The sequence below is a fragment of the Pelophylax lessonae genome (genome assembly GCF_965119305.1).
Source record: "Pelophylax lessonae genome assembly, chromosome: 1".
NCBI lineage: Eukaryota > Metazoa > Chordata > Amphibia > Anura > Ranidae > Pelophylax > Pelophylax lessonae.
In genome coordinates, this window is record NC_138768.1 from 89,613,485 (window position 1) to 89,636,265 (window position 22,781).

At 42.4% G+C, this 22,781-nt stretch overlaps 1 protein-coding gene across 1 annotated transcript in view; it reads left to right on the top strand.

Annotated features, from left to right (window-relative positions):
• Positions 1-22,781, top strand: part of NNT (nicotinamide nucleotide transhydrogenase) — a 245,293-nt gene that overhangs the window by 67,360 nt on the left and 155,152 nt on the right. Inside the window, exons 6-10 of the mRNA XM_082252359.1 lie at positions 3,065-3,153; positions 5,163-5,350; positions 10,731-10,864; positions 12,948-13,139; positions 21,160-21,313. Coding sequence (XP_082108485.1) covers positions 3,065-3,153; positions 5,163-5,350; positions 10,731-10,864; positions 12,948-13,139; positions 21,160-21,313 — 757 coding nt within the window. The remainder of the gene's footprint in view (positions 1-3,064; positions 3,154-5,162; positions 5,351-10,730; positions 10,865-12,947; positions 13,140-21,159; positions 21,314-22,781) is intronic.

The following is a 22,781-nucleotide window of genomic DNA, read 5'->3' on the forward strand; positions in this document are numbered from 1 at the left end:
TTAATTTTGCACCTATTTTTTATATTAATTGACAATTGTTTGCACCGATATTCACTTTTGCACAGTGGAAGGTAAAAACTTTGCAATCCTTTCTGTTTCGGCAGTAGCTCTTGTGGAAGCATGAGCTTGCATTGTATGTAGGGAGTCTGCTCATGCATAGTAATGCACACCTGGGACACGGTGAATTAGGAAGGGGAATTTCTGTTGTGTTGCTCTCTGCGTGAAACAAACATCCTCTGTGTCTGTCTGGAAAATATCTGGAAGTGTGTGTGTGTGTGGTATTCTGGGAATTGATGTTTATATTCTTCTATCTGGAACTAGAATGTGCTGAGCAAATAAAAAATAGGGGACTAGAGGCTACGCAAATTCTGCACATTTTCTGATCCAGCCTTTGTTGGTGAAAAATACGTAAGGTTAAACCATGGTTTGTAATGGATATAGCCCTGAGCTTAAACACTTCAACCAAGCTTGGTGAAAGCTCTGCAAATGCTTTGTCAAAGCTTGCTGTTCTCACTGCTCTTATACAAGCTGAAGCCAGGCCATACCGTGCCAAACTGCCTCTTCTTCTTTCATGTAATCTGCAGCCGGCTGTCTCTTCCAGGTTCTTGCAGCCAGTGCCCTAATTAATCGGTGTCTGGTTCTTCTTCAGTTTCTGTGTGGAAGCATGCAGCCTTCAGGTATTCATGATATCTATGTCCTGTGAGGCTGCGGGAGGAGGCTTGATCTCCAACTCACTTAGGCAAGAATTTGAGGCTGGGTGGTCAACCATAAGCACAATAAAAAAATCACTGATTAAAAAAAAAGAAAAAAAAAATCTAATATTGGTGCTGATATAGTGATATATGATATAGCCTAGGTTCACACAGGAGCGGTGCGGGAAACTGCATGTGATTCAGACAGGAATCGCACGGCATTCCTGTTCAAATCATATGCGATTCTTTGCAGTACAATTTGAGCACATACATTTTGCATGGGCTCAAATTGCACCGCACGGTATTGGTTATTGGTATCGGCGAGTACTTGAGCACAAGCATTGATACTCGTACTCCCTGTTAAAAAACAGGTATTGGTGCATCCCTAAAAAAATACATAAAAAGATAGATACATATACACTCCTCCAAAAAATTAAAGGAACGCTTTGAAAACACATCAGATCTCAATGGGGACAAATATCATGCTGGATATCTATACGGATATGGACTGGGTAATGTGTTAGGAATAAAAGGATGGCACATCGTTTGATGGAAATGAAAATGATCAATCTACAGAGGGCTGAATTCAAGGACACCCCGAAAATCAAAGTGAAAAAATAATGCAGCAGGCTAGTCCATTTTGCTGAAATTTCATTGCAGCAACTCAAAATGGTACTCAGTAGTTTGTATGGCCCCCGCCTGCTTGTATGCATGGCTGACAACGTCGTGGCATGCTCTTAATAAGACGACAGATGGAGTCCTGGGGTATTTCTTCCCAGATCTGCACCAGGGCATCACTGAGTTCCTGTACAGATTGAGGTGCAACCTGGTGGTGTCAGATGGACCGAAACATAATGTCCCAGAGGTGTTCTATTGGATTTAGGTCAGGCAAGCGTGGGGGCCCTTCAATGGTACCAATTCCTTCATCTTCCAGTAACTGGCTGCATACTCTCGCCACATGAGGCCAGGCATTGTCGTGCACCAGGAGGAACCCAGGACTCACTGCACCAGGGTAGGGTCTGACAGTGGGTCCATCCTGATACCTAATGGCAGTCAGAGTGCCATTGCCTAGCCTGTAGAATTCTGTGCGTCCCTCCATGGATATGCCTCCCCATTCTGAACAATGTTACAGGCAGCATAATGTTCTCAATGGCTTCTCCAGACCCTTTCATGTCTGTCAGAGTGAACCTGCCCGCATTTGTGGAAAGCACAGGGCGCCAGTGGTGGAGGTGCCAATTTTGGGATTCAATGGCAAATGCCAATCAAGCTCCACTGTGCCGGTCATTGAGCACAGGGCCCACTAAGTGATGTCAGACCACCCTCGTGAAGTCTGTTTCTGATTGTTTGGTCAGAGACATTCACACCAGTGGTTTGCTTGGGGTCCTTTTAGGGCTCTGGCAGTGCTCATCCTGTCCCTCCATGCACTAAGGAGCAGATTCTGATCCAGCTGATGTGTTTGGGACATTCTATGGCCTTGTCCAGCTCTCCTAGAGTAACTGCCTGTCTCCTGTAATCTCCTCCATGCTCTTGAGACACTGCAAACCTTCTGACAATGGCACGTATTAATATGCCATCCTGGAGGAGTTGGACTGCCTAATGCTACTAGTAGTGACACTGACCCTAGGCAAATGCAAAACTAATGGAAAACAGTTAGAAAAGAAGAGTAGGTAAAAAAATGTCAGTGGCCTTCCTTCACCTGTAAAACCATTCCTGTTTTGGTGGTTGTCTCATTGTTGGCCATCCAGTGCCCCTGTTGTTAATTTATTAACACTAAAGCAGCTGAAACTGATTAACAACCCCCTTTGCTACTTAACTGACCAGATCAATATCCCAGGAGTTTAATTGACTTGATGCTATATTCTGATTAGAAAGTGTTCCTTTAATTTTCTTGAGGTGTGTGTCTAAGCAAAAGTGACAATTTGCTGTGGAGCTTTTGCGCTAAAATGGGAGTAGACTCTGTTGATGAAGACTGCAACGTCTTAACTAGTGAAATTGCGGAGGATGGCAAATAGCATTAAGGCAGTTCTGAGCCTTATAAGAAAGTCATTGCTGAACCCTGTATTAAAGAGCATAGGGGCTGCCTATGCTGAGATCCTTCTAATAACGCTAGTTACCTGACTTTCACTAAATTCAGTTATTTTGGAGTTACTTGTTTCCTTTTAAGACAGTCAAGGCAATCTTATTGGGTAAGCTGACTTTTGTTGATTACCTTCTAAAATCCTCAGATGTGAGCAACACTTAAACGTGTGTTCCTTTCTTATTCCCTTGGTTAAAGTGTTATTTTTAATGTTTGCGAAGTGTTGGAAGCTGTATTTCTGAATGATTTAAATACTTCACATAGTGATATCTTGGTGAACTTCTTTTCTGTGCAGGTATTAATCATTGGAGGTGGTGTCGCTGGTCTGGCTGCTGCGGGAGCTGCGAAATCAATGGGGGCGATTGTCCGAGGATTTGACACCAGGTATGGCTATTTCTTGATAAGATTAGAATTTGTTTTTAAATTTACTTTGTCGTGGGAGAGATATGGAGGCTGTGAGATTTCACCCTTGTGCATGGTGCTGTTGTATGACAAATGCTGGTGGCGGTGAAGGAAGAAATGGATTGCTTTAACCACTTAAGGACCCAGCCTTTTTCTGACATTTTGTTGTTCACATGTAAAAATCATTTTTGTTTGCTAGAAAATTGCTTACAAACATTATATTTTTTTTTAGCAGACACTCTAGCAGGGGTGTCAAACTTAATTTAATTTCGGGCCGAATCAGAATTATGGTTGCCCTCAAAGGGCCAGTTGTATCTGTAAGACTAGATGTCCAGAGCACCCCACCCCCCTTACATCAGATGTCAAAAGCACCTCCCCACCATCAGAAGTCAAGAGTCCCTCACCTTCCCTTACATCACAGTGCACCCTCTTACCTTTTACTGCTACCGGGAAGAAGCTGGGAAGCAGAAAGTGAAGAGTCTGGAGGAGGACCAGAAGAGGGCTAGAGTCTACTGAATGCTAAGGCTAGGGGAAGTGGAGAGGAGGGGGTGCTGTGACTGTACAGAGAGGCACAGGATCTGTAGGAGGAGTTCTGTCTTCCTCTCTGTTGCGGACTGCTGAGAGGGGAAAGGGGAGGGAAAGATACGTGTCTCTCTGTGGCTGCATGGAGAAGTGCAGGATCTGGTGGAAGAGTTCTGTCCTCCTCTCTGCTGCTAACTGCTGAGACAAGGTGCGAGAAACAATGAAGGGGTTGCCACAGCTGCAGGAGAGGTGCGAGGGCCACATGAATTGGCCTGGAGGTCTGGATTCAACTCCAGGGCCTTGTGTTTGATACTTGTGCCCTAGAGAATAAAATGGCTGTCATTTTGAATCTTTTATGTTTTGGTTTTTGCGCAGCAGCTTTTCAAACACAATTTTTTGGAAAAAATACACTTTAATGAATAATAAAAAAAATATATATATATATTCCCCAATTTTTTCTATATTATGAAAGATAATGTTACGACAAGTAAATAAATACCGAAGATGTCATGCTTTAAAATTGTGCGCGGGCTTGTGGAATGGTGCCAAACTTAAAAATTTCCATAGGCGATGCTTTAAAATTTCCACATGTTATTAATTTAGAGTTAGAGGAGATCTAGTGCTAGAATTAACCCTCCTGCTCAGTCTTTTGCTGCGATACCTCACATGTATGGTACAAGCAGTTTACATACGTGGGCGTGACCTGCGTATGCGTTTACTACTGTGTGCAAAAATAGGACGGGGTGCTTTGTTTTTTTTTTTTTTATTACTTATTTTATTACTTTTTCATTTTTACACTGTCCCTTAAAAACATTTTTATTGCTTTTGCAAGGAATGTTAATATCCATTACAATAACAATACAGCATGACAGGTCCTCTTTATGAAGAGACCATGGGTCTAAAAGACCCCGAATCTCTCCTTTACCCGTTAAAAAGCAAACATAATTGAATTAATAAAATGTATCTTTTGATTGAAGAAAAAAAAAAACAAAACCTGTTTACTTAGCCCAAAAAGCGGAAGTGACGCAATGAAAGTTGCTCCAGTCCTCCAAGGGCATAGAGATGCCGGATGGTCCCCAGGCTTACTGATCAGTAACGCAAGCCCCGGAATCACCGGGAAGTAGTGGGAGGGGGGCACTTCTCCTACCACTTCACTTTTATAAGAAAGCTGGCGGTCTGAGGGAAAAAAAAATACCGGGGTTAGGGCAATTAGCAGCAGTCATAACCCCGATATATATTATCAAAATCATGATATTAAAAACATAGGTGCTTAACCTGTGACCCTCCAGCTGTTGCAGATCTACAAGTCCCATGAGGCATTGCAGGGCTGACTGTTTTAGGCATGACTTCCAATTGAAGAGACCTAGGACTTGTAGTTCCGCAACAGCTGGAGGGCCACAGGTTGAGCACCCATGTTCCAAACTGATGTGTAGCACATTGCAGATGTTATTCTTCTCTGTATAATGCAGGGCTGCAGCTTTGGAGCAGTTCAAGTCTCTTGGTGCCGAGCCTTTGGAAGTAGACCTAAAGGAGTCCGGAGAGGGACAAGGAGGATACGCCAAGGAAATGTCCAAGGAGTTTATCGACGCGGAGATGAAGCTGTTTGCCAAGCAGTGTCAAGATGTGGACATCATTATTACTACAGCTCTCATTCCTGGTAATTAGCCCGGCAGTAAAATAAAGGATTAATGCATTACAAGCTATTTTCCTTCCTGCTCCTCCAAACTGTATTTTGTCAAATACTTTCTTTAATACACCTATCTGGGCCCTTTAATTAAGGGAAATGGTCACCATTGATTATAAATGATTTGTCCCTGATATGACCACTCATTGGCCCAGGCCAGTTATCACACTACTGTGCTGCAATTTGATCGCAGCGCAGGTGTACCCACAGTTTTCATGTGGTTAACCTGAGGTTTTCCATCGACTTTCTAATTAGGGTGCCTGTTTTTTGGCGAGTTTTCTGAAAGTGCTCCAAAGATGCAGCATGCAGGAGTTTGGGGGAGCTTTCAGAAATGCACCATAAACGCGCAACCTAATAGACAATGAGAAAACGCGGGTTAACCACAGGAAAACCACAGGTACACTTGTGCTGCGGCCAAACCTCAGCTCAGCAGCTTTATTCTGGTTAAGGCCTCTTGCAGACAGATACAACAATTTACTGATATTATGTACTGAAATTTCAGCAGGTGAAGCATATCGGCCGAAAATTATTTGGCATTTTGACAATAAAGAAAACAATGCCGATAATGCATGCGATTGTTACCGCGATATTACTGTGCTTGTGTGCTTTTCATAGGTCACATGACTTAAAAAGGCATCAAAAACTTAACATGATGCGCTCTTTCTGTGTTTTCAATGCATTTCTGGTGCTGTTTTTTTAACTAACCAAAAATGCAGCAAGCAAGATTTTTAACACCACAACGGAAGTGGAGCGGACCAGTGTGAAGACATACATAGCTTTTCTTGTGCTAAAGGTGCCGCTAAAGGCCGACAATAAATTCATATTAATTTAAATGCATGATATTAGTTAAGTCAAATATAATTCAATTATTTATAAAAATATATATACATTTTTATAAACTGTCATTTTTGCACAAGTGCATCCTGAATTTTCGATTTTGGCACCAAAATTGCAATTCAGTGCACCTCTAGATATTCATACACAGTCTTTCTGGCAAGAAAGATCCTGAATAAAAGTTATGTACCTTGCATACACACTTTATAAAAGTGCAAACATTTAATTATTCTTCATCCTTTTCAAGCTTCCAGTGCTTCCTGCACTTAATAATTTTTTTTTCCCCTCTGCACTACGGATCTTTACACATCTGTGTGCATTATCTCATACACCACAATGTACCTGTGTTACATGGCTACAAACACAGTATTTCTTTCTCCTGGGTGCAATAGGTCTTAGATTGTAAAGACATCTCCATTCCTTAACCACTTAAGCCCCGGAGGATTTGGCTGTGATGCTGTACCCAAATGAATTTGACGCCTTTTTTTCCCCACAAACAGAGCTTTCTTTTGGTGGTATTTGATCACCTGTGCGATTTTTACTTTTTGCGCTATAAACAAAAAAAGAGCGACAATTTTGAAAAAATAACAACAATATTTTTCACATTTTTTTTATATGAAATTCCCCCCAAAAAATGTAAAAATCTAAATTTAACATTTTAGGCCAATTTTGTTTTTTGCTACAGTGGGTACGGAAAGTATTCAGACCCCCTTAAATTTTTCACTCTTTGTTATATTGCAGCCATTTGCTAAAATCATTTAGGTTCATTCTTCTTCCTCATGAATGTAGACATAGCACCCCATACTGACAGAAAAACACAGAATTGTTGACATTGTTGCAGATTTATTAAAAAAGAAAAACTGAAATATCACACGGTCCTAAGTATTCAGACCCTTTGCTGTGACACTCATATATTTAACTCAGGTGCTTTCCATTTCTTCTGATCATCCTTGAGATGGTTCTACACCTTCATTTGAGTCCAGCTGTGTTTGATTATACTGATTGGACTTGATTAGGAAAGCCACACACCTGTCTATATAAGACCTTCCAGATCACAATGCATGTCAGAGCAAATGAGAATCATGAGGTCAAAGGAACTGCCAGAAGAGCTCAGAGACAGAATTGTGACAAGGCACAGATCTGGCCAAGGTACAAAAAGATTTCTGCTGCACTTAAAGAGGTTGTAAACTCGTTAAAAGTTTTTTTTTTTCTTTTGCAACCTGCAAGAGAAAGACATAATGAGCTAGTATGCATCGCATACTAGCTCATTATGAAATACTTACCTTAGAACGAGCCCCCGCCGTGCCGCTCTCTTACCTGTATGACGAGCGACATGTTCAGTCGCCCGTCTTCCGGGATCGCGGCATCCGGCCATCTGATTGGCCGGAGCCGCGGTGACGTCACTCCTGCGCACGCGCGCGGGAGCCGACGGTCACGGCACGGGGCTCTGAAGGAACGGCACGATCAGCCGTTCCTTCAGAGCGCATGCGCCAGTGACGTCACTGGCTGCATTAAAGGTAAATATCTCCTAAACCGTACATGTTTAGGAGATATTTACAGTACCTATAGGTAAGCCTTATCATAGGCTTACCTATAGGTACAACTTCCTGAGGAGGGTTTACTTCCTCTTTAAGGTTCCTAAGAGCACAGTGGCCTCCATAATCCTCAAATGGAAGAAGTTTGGGACGACCAGAACCCTTCCTAGAGCTGGCCGTCCGGCCAAACTGAGCTATCAGGGGAGAAGAGCCTTGGTGAGAGAGGTAAAGAAGAACCCAAAGATCACTGTGGCTGAGCTCCAGAGATGCAGTCAGGAGATGGGAGAAAGTTGTAGAAAGTCAACCATCACTGCAGCCCTCCACCAGTCGGGGCTTTATGGCAGAGTGGCCCGACGGAAGCCTCTCCTCAGTGTAAGACACATGAAAGCCTGCATGGAGTTTGCTAAAAAACACCTGAAGGACTCCAAGATGGTGAGAAATAAGATTCTCTGGTCTGATGAGACCAAAATAGAACTTTTTGGCCTTAATTCTAAGCGGTATGTGTGGAGAAAACCAGGCACTGCTCATCACCTGTCCAGTACAGTCCCAACAGTGAAACATGGTGGTGGCAGCATCATGCTGTGGGGGTGTTTTTCAGCTGCAGGGACAGGACGACCAAGTACAGGGATATCCTGGACAAAAACCTTCTCCAGAGTGCTCTGGACCTCAGACTGGGCCGAAGGTTTACCTTCCAACAAGACAATGACCCTAAGCACACAGCTAAAATAACGAAGGAGTGGCTCCACAACAACTCCGTGACTGTTCTTGAATGGCCCAGCCAGAGCCCTGACTTAAACCCAATTGAGCATCTCTGGAGAGACCTAAAAATGGCTGTCCACCAACGTTTACCATCCAACCTGACAGAACTGGAGAGGATCTGCAAGGAGGAATGGCAGAGGATCCCCAAATCCAGGTGTGAAAGACTTGTTGCATCTTTCCCAAAAAGACTCCTGGCTGTATTAGATCAAAAGGGGGCTTCTACTAAATACTGAGCAAAGGGTCTGAATACTTAGGACCATGTGATATTTCAGTTTTTCTTTTTTAATAAATCTGCAACAATGTCAACAATTCTGTGTTTTTCTGTCAGTATGGGGTTCTATGTGTACATTCATGAGGAAGAAGAATGAACTTAAATGATTTTAGCAAATGGCTGCAATATAACAAAGAGTGAAAAATTTAAGGGGGTCTGAATACTTTCCGTACCCACTGTACATATTTTTGGAAAAAAAATCGCAATAAGCGTATTTTGATTGGTTTGCGCAAAAGTTATTGCGTTTACTAACTACGGGAAAGATTTATGTCATTTTTATTGTTTTTTTCTTAAATAGTAATGGCGGCGTTCTGCCATTTTTTTTTTTTCTTTTGCCGGACTGCGACATTGCGGCGGACAGATCGGACCCTTGACTGACATTTTTGACACTTTTGGGGTTATCAGTGACATTACTACAGTAATCAGTGCTATACATATGCACTGTTACTGTAAAAATTACACTGGCAGGGAAGGGGTTAACTTTATTAGTGATCAGTGGGTTAAATGTGTCCCTAGGGGCGTGATTCTAACTGTGGGGGGCGTGGCTTGTGATGTAACCACAGAGACATACGATTCTACATAGCAGGATCGTGTAGTCTCTGAAGTTACATCAGGGAGAATGATAGGCGGCTTTGTTTACATTAGCCGCCTGCCTTTCTCCCTCTCCAGCGGGAGATCGCGAGTGACCGGCGGACATCGGAGCCGCCGGTCACTCGCGCGGAGATGTCGGGGAACGAGCGGGGGTGGGAGCGTGCTCGCCCCCTAGAGGCTCCTGGGCGATCGACGTAGCCCTACGCCGGTTTGCCCAGGAGAGCCAGACTGCCGCAGTAAATAGTTGTGCGGCGGTCGGCAAGTAGTTAAACCAGGGGTCTCCAAACTGTGGAAGCACTTTCTTGCCTTTATCTGACCCTTGGGGCACTATTGCTTCCACTGACATCAAAGATGGGGTACAATTGCTCCCACTGGCATTAGAAATGGTGAACTAATTATCCCAATGGCAACAATGATGGGGCACTCACACCAATGATATACCCACTGACACAATGATATACATTTTTTGTACCACTGACCACCAACCCTTTGGCATTGTTTACTCCCACCAATTCCAGGGCATTTTCTACTCCCACTCGGCAGGAAAAAAAATATTTTCTGTAAATGATAACGTGTTTGCTTGAGTTTGACTTAAATTATTCAAATGGCATTCAAAGTGTATCGAAGTCTGCTACTACATATAACACACTCCTCCCCACAGAATGACAATGCTTTTGTCTGCTATGCCCCTGTGCTCCTTCATCCAGAGTGGGGGCACTCTAATACTGGAGGGGTGTTACTGGCCCGATCACCAGGTGAAAATAGAGGGAGGGGGGGGGGGAGCCTAAAAAAGAAAACAAATGCAGCTACTGCAGCTGATTGGTAAGCTGAAATATATTTCCATTTTTGGTTTTGAGTTTATTAGCGCTTTAAGGCCCTGATTACATCTCTGTTAGAGGAATATGATCCGAAGCAAGCACAGTGACATGCTTCCATCCCTATTGGATAATACAAACAGAAAACAGAGGTCGTGTGACTTTGAATGAGGCAGGTCACGAAATAAGATATACAAAATTAGATTATAAACGTAATAATTTATTGTACATACAGTCATTGACAAATATGATGCAGACATGTATACAGAAAAGGCTGACACAAAAAAATGCATATACTAAAAACATTGTTATAATGGCAAGATATATTCAATAAAAATTACATGGTCGGCGCTAAATGTTGCATCTAAGTATCTCTACGCGTTTTCGTGGAACCCTGTCCACTCATCAGGAGCTTAAAGCCAAAGAGTTACCTGTAAATGTATAATATGTAGGTTTGTATAGAAATAAACAAAATCTAAAAAAAAAAACAAAAAATGTAACGCCTCATCATTACACATTTTGTAATGTTTGCTCTACTTCACTCACAGGGAAAAGGGCCCCCGTATTGTTCAAGACAGATATGATTGAATCCATGAAGGAAGGTTCCGTTGTGGTAGACTTGGCATCAGAGGCTGGTGGTAACATCGAAACTACCAAACCTGGAGAACTATACGTTCACAAGGTAGGTCACTATTTTCTGTGTTTGTTTTTACTGGTATTTCTTTTTTTTTTTATCTTTGTAATGTGTGGTAATTCTCATAAAATAGTCATAGTTCTTCATGTGTCTAAATTTACAAAGCTTCCGAAACGGATCCGCTCTCAGCTGCTTTGTGTATTCTGTTTTTTCTCCTGCATTATGAATTGAGGAATATTTTACATCCTGCTGGGTATCTGCTTCTTTTATAATGAAGGGATAGTGTAAGCTAATGTATTTTGATTTTGCCCACCACTCCAAAGAGGACCGAGTGGTGTGACAATCTCATTAGAATGCTGCTACTCTCTCATTGTTCAATCAAAGTCTAAGGCAGGTCCTAGATCTGGCTGTATTGCTCACCTTCGGTGTAGTCTATAGGAAGGTTTCAGATTTTAATCAGAATATTGGATGAATTGCGTTACAAAGTTTGTATCGTAAATAGAAAAGACAAGCACAGCCGGATCAAAAAAAGCTGGTTAAGAATGTGGAATACCGACTGAACAGTAATTTACAGTGGAGCCCCTCTCAACTGCTCCCAAACACAAGATACCAATGCATATAAAGGAATAGGAAAGACTCCCCAGTACTTCTATAAGGGAGGAAGAGAATAAGGGCAAACAGCTACCTCTCCTAGGTTAAGTGAACTTTATTAAATGTCAGAAAATAGAAATAAATGGAATTGCATAAAGCAAGCTACACACAATCGGTTAAAATTGGGACAACGTTGTCACTAAAAGCATACACCCGGGTTCATAGTCAAGCCACATGTACTAAAGTCATATAATGAATAACAGCTAGAGCATATATACCAAGATTCAGGCTGCAGTGAAAAACAGGGAACAGGGCTGTCTGCTGCTAGTCAGCCATACAGTATCCTGTCGATGTCTGTACTCACTATTTACCACTTCTCTACCGGTAGTGGCTGTGAAATATCTAATGTGGTACATGAGTATTGGGGGGCCCATGGTTGCACAATTCTTCATGGAAATGCAGGATAAATGGCTGTGGGTGCCATATAGATACCAAGTCTGTAGAAAGCACAAAATATGATGTATATGTAAGGGTGAATTTTGCACAATCTTTCCTGCCTCAAGCACATATGAAGATGTCCTCCATGTGAAGGTGCAGAGCTGGTGGAAGTTGACCACCGCTAAGCCAGTCCGTGGTTTCCCTTCCTCTCTCCTTTTCTTCTCCCCTCCACACAGCTAGCACTGTTCCGTGGTGATCAGCTTAAATGTATTTTAATGGCTGATCCCACTTTGTGCCGGTGACGCCGCTGGGTAGTACTCACATTTGCTGTGTCAGTGTGGGGTCACTTGAAGGTACGGGAGTCTTCCCGGTCAGTTCCCTGGGCATATATTCCGTCTGCAATTCAGCTCCATTTAAGTATAGCTGCAAGTGCCGTCAGCATGTCCCATGTCCGATGGATAAGTCGGAGCCTCTGTTCTCCCTGGCTCGATATCCAGTTCTGTGCTGCCCTCTGCTGTGTGGAGTGGCATTCGTTGGCCTAAGCAGCCGATGGATGGAGATCAGTGGGTCTGACTGTGAGCCGTGGCATGCAGGAACACGCATCAACGCGTTTTGTCCACTAGATGGCGTAGACTTCTTCAGGAGGACCGCTGTTTGCCTTTATTTTTTTTTCCTCACTTATAGAACTCCTATGGGTTCTTTACCATTCCTTTATGCATTACAAAGTTTGTAAGCTGGTAAATCCTACCAATATGTATCTTGCTGTGCGGTTGGAGTTTAGCTTTAGGAATTAAATATATTTACATTATGGGGTTGATTTACTAAAAATGGAGTGCGCAAAATCTGGTGCAGCTCTGCATACAAACCAATCGGTTTTCGGCTTTTATCAAGGCTTCATTGAATAAGCTGAAGTTAGAAGTGGATTGGCTACCATGCAGAGCTGCACCAGATTTTGCACTCTCCGGTTTTAGTATATCAACCCTCATAGCTTCCTTGTTTGTAGAAGTCTGTATGCTGATATGAATGACCCTTTCAAGTCTCCAGATGTGTATTTCTTTTGCAATTGCTTTAATTGAGATAACAAACTTCTTAAACTTTTCAGGGTGTGACACACGTCGGTTATACAGATTTGCCCAGCCGAATGGCCTCACAAGCCAGCACACTGTACTCCAACAACATTACCAAACTGCTGAAAGCCATCAGTCCTGACAAAGACCATTTCTACTACGCCCTGAAGGATGAGTTTGACTATGGAACCATGGATCATGTAATCCGGGGAACAGTGGTCATGAAGGTAAGCTCATGTTTTAGAATACATCAAGAGCCTGGATAACTTTCATGAGGCCCATAGTATGTCTGTACTTGCTATGAGCAGCACCTTTCTTTCTCTCCACTTCGTATAAACTGATGCTTTATGTTGTGGATTGGCGATACACAGTGTATCTACACAGTATGTATGTGTATGTACACAAACTCACCAGCCACTTTATTAGGTATACCTGTTCTAATGCTTGCTAATCAACCAATCACATGACAGCAACTCCATGCAATTAGGCATCTAGATGTGGTGAAGACGACTTGCTGAAGTTCAAACCGAGCATCAGAATGGGGAAGAAAAGGGATTAAGGTGGCATGGTTGCTGGTTGCAGACAGGCTGGTCTGAGTACGGTATTTTTAAAAACTGCTGATCCACTGGCATTTTCGTGCACAACCATCTCTAGGGTTTACAGAGAATGGTCCAAAAAAGAGAAAATATCCAGGGAGTGGCAGTTGTGTGGACAAAAATGCCTTGTTGATGTCAGAGAAAAATGGGCAGACTGATTCGAGATGATGGAAAAGCAGCAGTAACTCAACCGCTCGTTACAATTAAGGTATGCAGAATACCATCTCTGAATGCACAACACATTGAAACTTTAAGCAGATGGGCTATAGCAGGAGGAGACCACACCGGGTGCCACTCCTATCGGCTAAGAACATGAAACTGAGGCTACAATTTGCACAGACTCACCAAAATCGCACAATAGAAGATTAGAAAAATGTTGCCTGGTCTGATGAGTCTGGATTTCAGCTGTGACATTCAGATGGTAGGGTCAGAATTTGGTGTAAACAACAAGAAAGCATGGATCCATGCTGTATCAATGGTTCAGGCTGGCAGTGGTGGTGTAATGGTGTGAGGGATATTTTATTGGCATACTTTGGGCCTCTTAGTATCAATGGAGCATTGGTTAAATGCCACGGCTTACCTGAGTATTGTTGCTGACCATGTCCATCCCTTTATGACTACAGTGTACCCATCTTCTGATGGTTCCTTCCAGCAGCATAATGCACCATGTCACAAAGCTCAAATCATCTCAGTCAAGTAAAGAAGAGCGTAGAAGCAACACTGCATTACGAATAACGAAGTGTTAAAGTCTGCTTTAAAGTGTATGTACAGGCAGAACTTTTTTTTTTAGACAGTTCAAATTACTGTCTGTCCCTGGGAGATGCACCCCTATATTTTTATTTTTATTGGTGATCATTGTCACCAAGTCAGAAAGTAAGTGGAAACTCTAAATTTTAGATTTGTGATAAAAGCAAAAGGTGAGGGGGAATCTTTTTTGGGGATCCATGTTCAGATGGCAACGGTCTAAGGTTGGAATTTCCCCCACTTTGGGGGATGGGGGGGTTGGATTTTATCTTCCGGTTGCATTTTAATGAACTCAGAACTGAGCTGCATTACTTGTGCTATATAAAGCCAGGTCAGCCATGACTGCCCATATATTTCTCTAAGCACAGGTTTATTGAAAGACAATTTAGGGCAGAGTGGCAATACTTCCCAATAGCCCACCCACCAGTAAGGTATTGATCATAAGACGGTAATGATCTGTGCTTCCTGGGTGTGTCTCTCTGCTCTGTCAGGGCCCTGTCTCTCTAAGGGCTCGTTCACACGTGCATCAATACCCTGTGTATATATGCCATTTATTTAGCATTTCCTCATAACTGCCCATTAACGCCTGCCTTGAATATTACAATGGCACCACACAGTGCAGTTCAGTCAGGAGCAGTAGCGTTGTGTTGTGTCCTGTTAAAAATTAAGCAGCATGTTCCTTTCATTAAGTATCGACACTTGTTAGCTGTCTCCATTGATTTCAATAAATATACCCTATAACTTCACTGCAACAGCTGCTAGAGCATTTATGTAAGTGAAGCATTTATAAAGTGTTAGCTGGGCATTGGGGGAGAGGCAGTGAGGTTCCTGTATCCCATAATGCACTGGGAAATAATAGAGAACTAGGACAGAGCAGCTCCAGCCACTTCCTGTTTGTACAGATCAGCCATGTGGTAACACCATTTGCTTCTGTGCTCATGCAAAAGCATCAAGCCAGCCAGCAATACTGACTATGCCAGGCAGAATCAAAGGCATTGAGCATTATTGTCGGTGGCAAAGCTTTTTGTGTCGGTAAAGGTGAGCTGGACCAAGCCAAGTGTTGAAGAGATTAAAGCATATGAATACATCTTGTGGAGAATTCACAAAAATGTCTGCTATCACACCACGCCCCAACCAAGCTTCCAGGCAGATCACCTCTACATCATTTCCCACTAGAAAAGCATTTAACAAGCATTCTTGTAGCATTTTCAGTGCTTCATAAACACAAAGAAAACGCATCATAAATGCCATAGGGGTGGTAACGAGCATTGCTACGTTCTTTATATTTAACACATGTGTGAACGAACCTTTACAGAGCAAGGCTCCCGGGTATGTATGATCATGGGACGGTGCTCAGGCCTGAGTGCCCATTGATGTCATCCACCCAGGTATGTCAGTGGAGTGTACCCAGGATGGACTGAAAAATTTGCAAATCGGTTAGTATAAGAGAAGAGACACATTAAGAGAAGAAATAAAAGAGTGCACATTAAGAATAAATAAGAGCGCACATTAAGAGAAGAAATAAAATGCCAGAACCTCTGGCAGAAAAAGTGGCATAAAATGCTTATAGTAGCTCATATTGCACAAGGGTTTAGGATAGTTTATTGGTATTTGTAAAGTGTTTTTTCAAATTGTTCTTTACTCATTTTTCACTATATTCAATATACACTTGAAGACATTGAATGCCTTAATGCTGCGTTTAGGCGTGTTTGATGCATGTTTATGAGCTTTTAGAGTTCTGAAATCAAAAACGCACTTGTGATGTTTTTTTTTTTTTTTTTTTCCACCACTAAATTCTCCTCTTGAAATATAGGAAAAACGGGAGGCACTCCTCTTAAGTGCAGTATTAAAGCGTATTTATTCATAAAAAGCGTTTAAAAACACTTACAAGGAAGAAGCAAGATAGCCGATGGACTTCTGGAACGCATAGACCAGAGCTGACGCCAAGGGGGCGGTAACCTGTTTCGGAGCATGAGCTATTCACTTCTTTGTCAAATCCTGTCCTGTCACAGCTGCAGACCAGCTTTCCCTCCCCCCTAAAGGCGAAGGACTCTACAGCATGCCTGTTATGCTGCCTGATATGCTCATTTGACTTACTACATTGTAAGTGGTTTTAACCGCTTTTTATGAATAAATACTCTTTAATACTGCACTTAGAAGCACCTACCACATTTTGTCATGTTACATCCAGAAATGTAAATGTATTTCATTGGGATTTTATGTGATAGACAAACACAAAGTAGCACATAATTGTTGATGTGGAAGAAAAATTATAAATGGTTTTCAAAATGTTTTACAAATATCTGAAAAAATTTGTATTCAACCCCCTTAACTCTGATACCCCTAACTAAAATCTAGTGGAACCGATTGCCTTCAGAAGTCACCTAATTAGTAAATAGAGTCCACCTGTGTGTAATTTAATGTCGTTATTAATACAGCTGTTCTGTGAAGCCCTCCGAGGTTTGTTAGAGAACCTTAGTGAACAAACAGCACCATGAAAACCAAGGAACACGCCAGACAGGTCAGGGATAAAGTTGTGGAGAAGCTCAAAGCATGTTTAGGTTATAAAAAAACTATTCTAAGCTTTTAACATCTCACGGAGCATTGCACAATCCATTATTTGAAAAGTGAAAGAGTATGGCACAGCTGCAAACCTACCAAGACATGGCCGTCCACCTAAACTGACAGGCCGGGCAAGGAGAGCATTGTTCAGAAAAGCTGCAAAGATTCCCATAGAAACTCTGGAGGAGCTGCAGAGATCCACAGCTCAGGTGGGAGAATCTGTCCACAGGACAACTATTAGTCGTGCCCACAAATCTGGCCTTTATGGAAGAGTGGCAAGAAGAAAGCCATTGTTAAAAGAAAGCCATAAGAAGTCCTGTTTACTGTTTGCAAGAAGCCATGTGGGGGACACAGCAAATATGTGGAAGAAGGTGCTCTGGTCAGATGAGACCAAAATTTAACTTTTTGGCCTAAAAGCAAAACGTTGTGTGGCAGAAAACTAAAGGCCCGTACACACGTACCGATCGTCGGCAGACAAGCGTCGGCCGACGAACGATCTGCCGATTGTACGCTTGTCAGTATGATGCCTCCGACAGCCGTCAGCGCACATTCTGCTGACAAGAATCTGTCATGCAAGCATTAAAATTTTTGTATGCCGACACCAGAGCGGCCGATTGTTCGCCAGTCAGTACAGAATTCGGCCGACAGACCGCAGATTTGCAAGACTGGGCATGCTCAGAAAAGAAAAAACACAGGGAAAGTTAACCATTAAATGACATCACTTCTGCAGTCGGCTGTAGTCGGCGGACAAAATTCTTGTGCTGTCTTTGCACTTTTCAACAGACACCGACAGCCCGGGGACAAAAGACGGCCGATCGTTCGCCGACGATCGGTACGTGTGTACGGGGCTTTACACTGCACATTAACCTTGAACACACCATCCCCTCCATGAAACATGGTGGTGGCAGCATCATGTTGTGGGGGTGCTTTTCTTCAGCAGGCACAGGGAAGCTGGGCAGAGTTGATGGGAAGATGGATGGAGCCAAATACAGAGCAATCTTAGAAGAAAACCTGTTAGAGTCTGCAAAAGACTTGATACTGGGGTGGAGGTTCACCTTCCAGCAGGACAACAACCCTAAACATACAGCCAGAGCTACAATGGAATGGTTTAGATCACAGCATATTCATGTGTTAAAATGGCCTAGTCAGTCCAGACCTAAATCCAATTGAGAATCTGTGGCAAGACTTGAAAATTGCTGTTCAGGTGCTTTCCATCCAATCTGACAGAGCTTGAGCTATTTTGCAAAATAATGGGCAAAAATTTCCCTCTTTAGATGTGCAAAGCTGGTAGAGACATCCCCAAAAAGACTTGCAGCTCTGCAGCAAAAGGTGGTTCTACAAAGTATTGGCTCAGGGGGGATGAATACAAATGCACGCCACACTTTTCTGATATTTATTAGTAAAACATCTGGAAAATCCTTTCATTTTCCTTCCACTTCACAATTTTGTGCCACTTTGTGTTGGTCTATCACATAAAATTCCAAGAAAATGCATTTACCTTTATGGTTGTAACATGACAAAATGTTGAAAATTTTCAAGGTGTATGAATTCTTTTTCATGGCACTGCTGATACAGGTAGGAGAAAAAAAACAGAACTCCTGTAGAACGAGCGTTTTTTAAGCCCAGTGTGCATGGACCTGAACCTGTTGGAGGGGAACTGTTAGAAAAATCAATCACTTGGTCATGTATGGTGATTTATATGCTGAGTGGTCTCATTTAAAGCGGTTGTAAACCGCTGGATGTTTTTATTTTTCCTTACCTTCAATGTAAAGGCATAATGTGCTAGTGTGTTTCTCCTACTAGCACATTATGTGATACTTAGCTGAAAACAAAGCCTTCCAGCAATGCGATGTCATCGCTAGAGGCCCCTTCCATCTTCACCCGTCTTCCTTTAGGGTTTGTGCACTCTGGCTCTGTGACTAAGAGCCGGGATGACGTCACTTCTGTGCATGCACGCGGGAACCGCTGGTCACGGCACAGGGCTCTGAAGGAACAACACGGCTGGCCGTTCCTTCAGAACGCATGCGCTTGTAATGTCACTGGCTACATGGACAGTAAATATTTACACTACCTCTAGGTAAGCCTTATTTTACGCTTACCTATAGGTACAATTTAGTGATGGAAGTGTACTTCCTCTTTAAGGAAAAGTTCTTTGTTTGATTGCTTTTTTTTCTCTTGAAGTGCTGCCCTCATCCAATACCAACACTGGATAAAGTTGAAAGTAAATAGTATTTTAAGAAAGGTCTTTGTGTAAGCCGACCAGCACTGGCCTAATTACTGGCTGCCATTATGGCTGCTTATGCCAAGTCTAAGAGTAAATAGGCTGACATTCCGTCTAGGCCCGAGCAGTTCAACTCTTTCCTTTCTGCTTTTGTGTTTTTTTGTAGGGTTTTATTGCACTCATGCATTGCCAGTTTTATTTAATAAAGTATTTTTTGCTAGATGGAAAGTCATTCCAAAGCAAATGTTTGCTATTTATTTGAACACCACATTATATAATAATGAAATACACGTAAATATGAGGCCATAAATAACGAGTGTTGGTTTTTGCTGCTATTTTTGTAGTTCTAGGAACATGCCATATTCTTGTGTTTAAAATAGAAGAACGGAATGGCTCATAAGGTTTGCTTCTATAAAGAAAATATTAAGGTATCCACACATTGTACATCATATGCAGAGAAAATTTTTCCAATTTTCTCTACTAAAAAATCAGAAATCATGTATATTGTTGCCAACTATTTTACCACCCATATCAATCAGGCTGGATGGAAGATGTCATCGAAGGTCTGTAATGGCTTGTGTAAATGGTTTTCATAAATCATTCCCATGGTTAAAGCTTAGTTGAAGTCTTATAAATAGATATGCAGTCAAAAATACTTTGTACTAACAACCTCCATTTTTATAGTTGTATCTCCACCTTTTTTGATACAGCAGCTTTGCAAAGAATCTAGCTATGATTGTACAGTCCTTTAGGTTCAAGTTATACCCAGTGCACTTTTACAATGTGAGAAACCTGGTTAGACATACACTGTATTGTCAAAAGTATTGGGGTGCCTGCCTTTACACGCACATGAACTTTAATGACATCCCAGTCTTAGTCCGTAGGGTTCAATATTTAGTTGGCCCACCCTTTACAGCTATAACAGCTTCGACTCCTCTGGGAAGGCTGTTCACAAGGTTTAGGAGTGTGTCTATGTCCAGAAGTGCATTTGTGAGGTTAGGCACTGATTTGGTGGAACAGGGATTATGGTGTGGGGTTGGGCCTGGCAACTTCCTTCCAGTGAAGGGAACACTTAAGGCGTCAGCATAACAAGACATTATGGACAATTTCATGCTCCCCACTTTGTGGGAACAGTTTGGGGGATGGCCCCTTCCTCTTCCAACATGACTGCGTACCAGTGCACAAAGCAAGGTCTATAAAGATCTGAATTAGCGAGTTTGAGGTGGAAGAACTTGAGTCCTGACCTCAGCCCGTTAGAACACCTTTGGGATGAATTAGAGCAGACACTGCGAGGCAGGCCTTTTCGTCCAATAGGAGTGCCTGACCTCCCAAACCAGCGTCTGGAAGCTGTTATCGCTTCATAGGGTGGGCCAACTCAATATTGAAACCTACGGACTAAGACTGGGATGCCAATAAAGTTCATGTGCGTGTAAAGGTCTTTTCTGTGCTATGAAAATGTTTGTGCTGAGGGGTGTGGCTGATACTCAGCTCTGTCATCCCATGCATTGCATTGTGAGAAATGGAAGCAATCATTTCACTGATACCCCTACATATTTCAATAGTTAATCTGGTTGAAAAAAGACACAAATCCATCTAGTTCAGCCAACAGAAAAAAAAAACACACACTAATAGAAAACCTGCATATACTATCCTATACCCACCGCAAATCCAGAGGAAGGCAAAAAAAAAAACCCAAAAAAGAATTTGGTCCCAAGCAGGAAAAAAAAATCCTTTCTGATCACGCAAGAGGCAATTGGTTATTCCCTGGATGAAGTTTACCTTTCAAATATTAGTATCCAGTTATATTTTGTGAGTTTAGGAAAGAATCCAGGCCTTTTTTAAAACAAACTACAGAGCTGGCCAAAAAACAGCTCTTTGACCAGGTATTTTAAAGTATATCCTCATCTAAAATCATTCAAGCAGGGGTGCAGGAATCTAAAGAGATAATAGAGCGTGAGACAACTGGGTTTCAATTAACTTGGCAATGTATCCACACAGACTAGATAACCAAGGCGCATAAAATGCAGGTTTCACTGCTGCTCAAGGATTCATTTTTTTTATTAATGAAAACTGAATTTGTTGTTTTTAGTTAAATAACCATCTTACCTTTTTGTGTTTCTTTAGGATGGGAAAGTCATCTTTCCTGCACCACAACCAAATAAAGTCCCAACCGGAGTTCCTGTGCAGAAAAAGTCTGTAGCTCAGTTGGAAGCTGAAAGAGCAGCTGCCATTTCTCCATTTAGGAAAACGATGACCAACGCCACTGCATACACTGCAGGTATGGATCTTGGATCTTTCAGACTTCTTCAGTGGGGCTGTGTCATAGCAATATGCAAAGGGAGTTGCATCTCTCTAGATCAGTGTCAGTCAACTTGAAATAGGGGTCCTCAAGTGTGGTCCCTGACATTGCCAAAATGACACATATGAGATTTGGTGAATGTATGTGCATGCTACGAGAGATGCTCAGAGACTGCTAGCATGCAGCAAGAGATAGTCAGAGACTGCTAGCATGCAGCAAGAGATAGTCAGAGACTGCAGACATGGTACAAGCGATAGAAACTGCAGACATGGTACAAGAGATAGTCCGAGACTGCAGACATGGTACAAGAGATAGTCCGAGACTGCAGACATGGTACAAGAGATAGTCAGAGACTGCAGACTTGGTACAAGCGATAGAGACTGCAGACATGGTACAAGAGATAGTCGGATACTGCAGACATGGTACAAGAGATAGTCAGAGACTGCAGACATGGTACAAGAGATAGTCAGAGACTGCAGACATGGTACAAGCGATAGTCAGAGACTGTGGACATGCCGCAGGAGATATTGAACACCGACAATGCATTGCAAGAGACTGCTAGAGATCACTGCAGTTTACATCCTTTTACAAACCAATGCTTCCACATCTTGGCTCCTCAGCGCTCTAAAAACTTATGCCACATTTGATATTTCTCTCAGCAAGATATTTTACACAAAATCGGAGGAAAAAAGCAGAAAGAAAAGGGATGAACCTGCACAGAAAAAAGTAAGATAGTATGAAGAAAAAAAAAAAACCAGACAAACCACTTAGCCCCTCCCTAGCCTTTATGTTGTACCCGTTTGCTTTTTTTGTTGATCATGAACAATAAAGGGCGTTTGTAGGATGTGCGACTTTCCAGGGCAGTATTCTGTACGGATTTACTTGGATCGGTGTTCCTGCTTTTCAAACCACTTAAAGCAGTAGTTTTTTCACCTTTCCATCTATTGAATCCTCTGACTTTGTTGTTTAAACTTTGGATAAAACATTTTTTATCTTTTGTTCATTGACTGATGCAGCTCCACATCTTCTTGACTCTTTGGTTTATGCTGCCCCCTACAGGAGTAGGACACTAGGTGGAAAACAGTTTGACTATGCATATAGCGCAGTCCCGGGGGGGGGGGGGGGGGTATACTCCCACTTCCTGCTATAGGTCTTCAGTTTTGTAACAAGCAGTGTCAGAAGAACATAAAACCCAACTCAATAGAGTGGCAGGTGCTGTGTCCGTCATTGAACATCAGAGAAAAGGATTTTACGGTAAGACAAAAATCCAGTTTTTCTGCTAGTATATACCTTATACAGCCCACTTCCTCTTTTTTGTCTGGTAATTAGCCTAGGCTAATGACCTCATGCACAGCTCTCTCTCAAACCCTTGTGAGAGTTTGCCAGCAAGGGAGCAGGGGCCAGTCATAGGAGAGCCAATGAGAGCTGCAAAGCTGGAGGGGGCTAG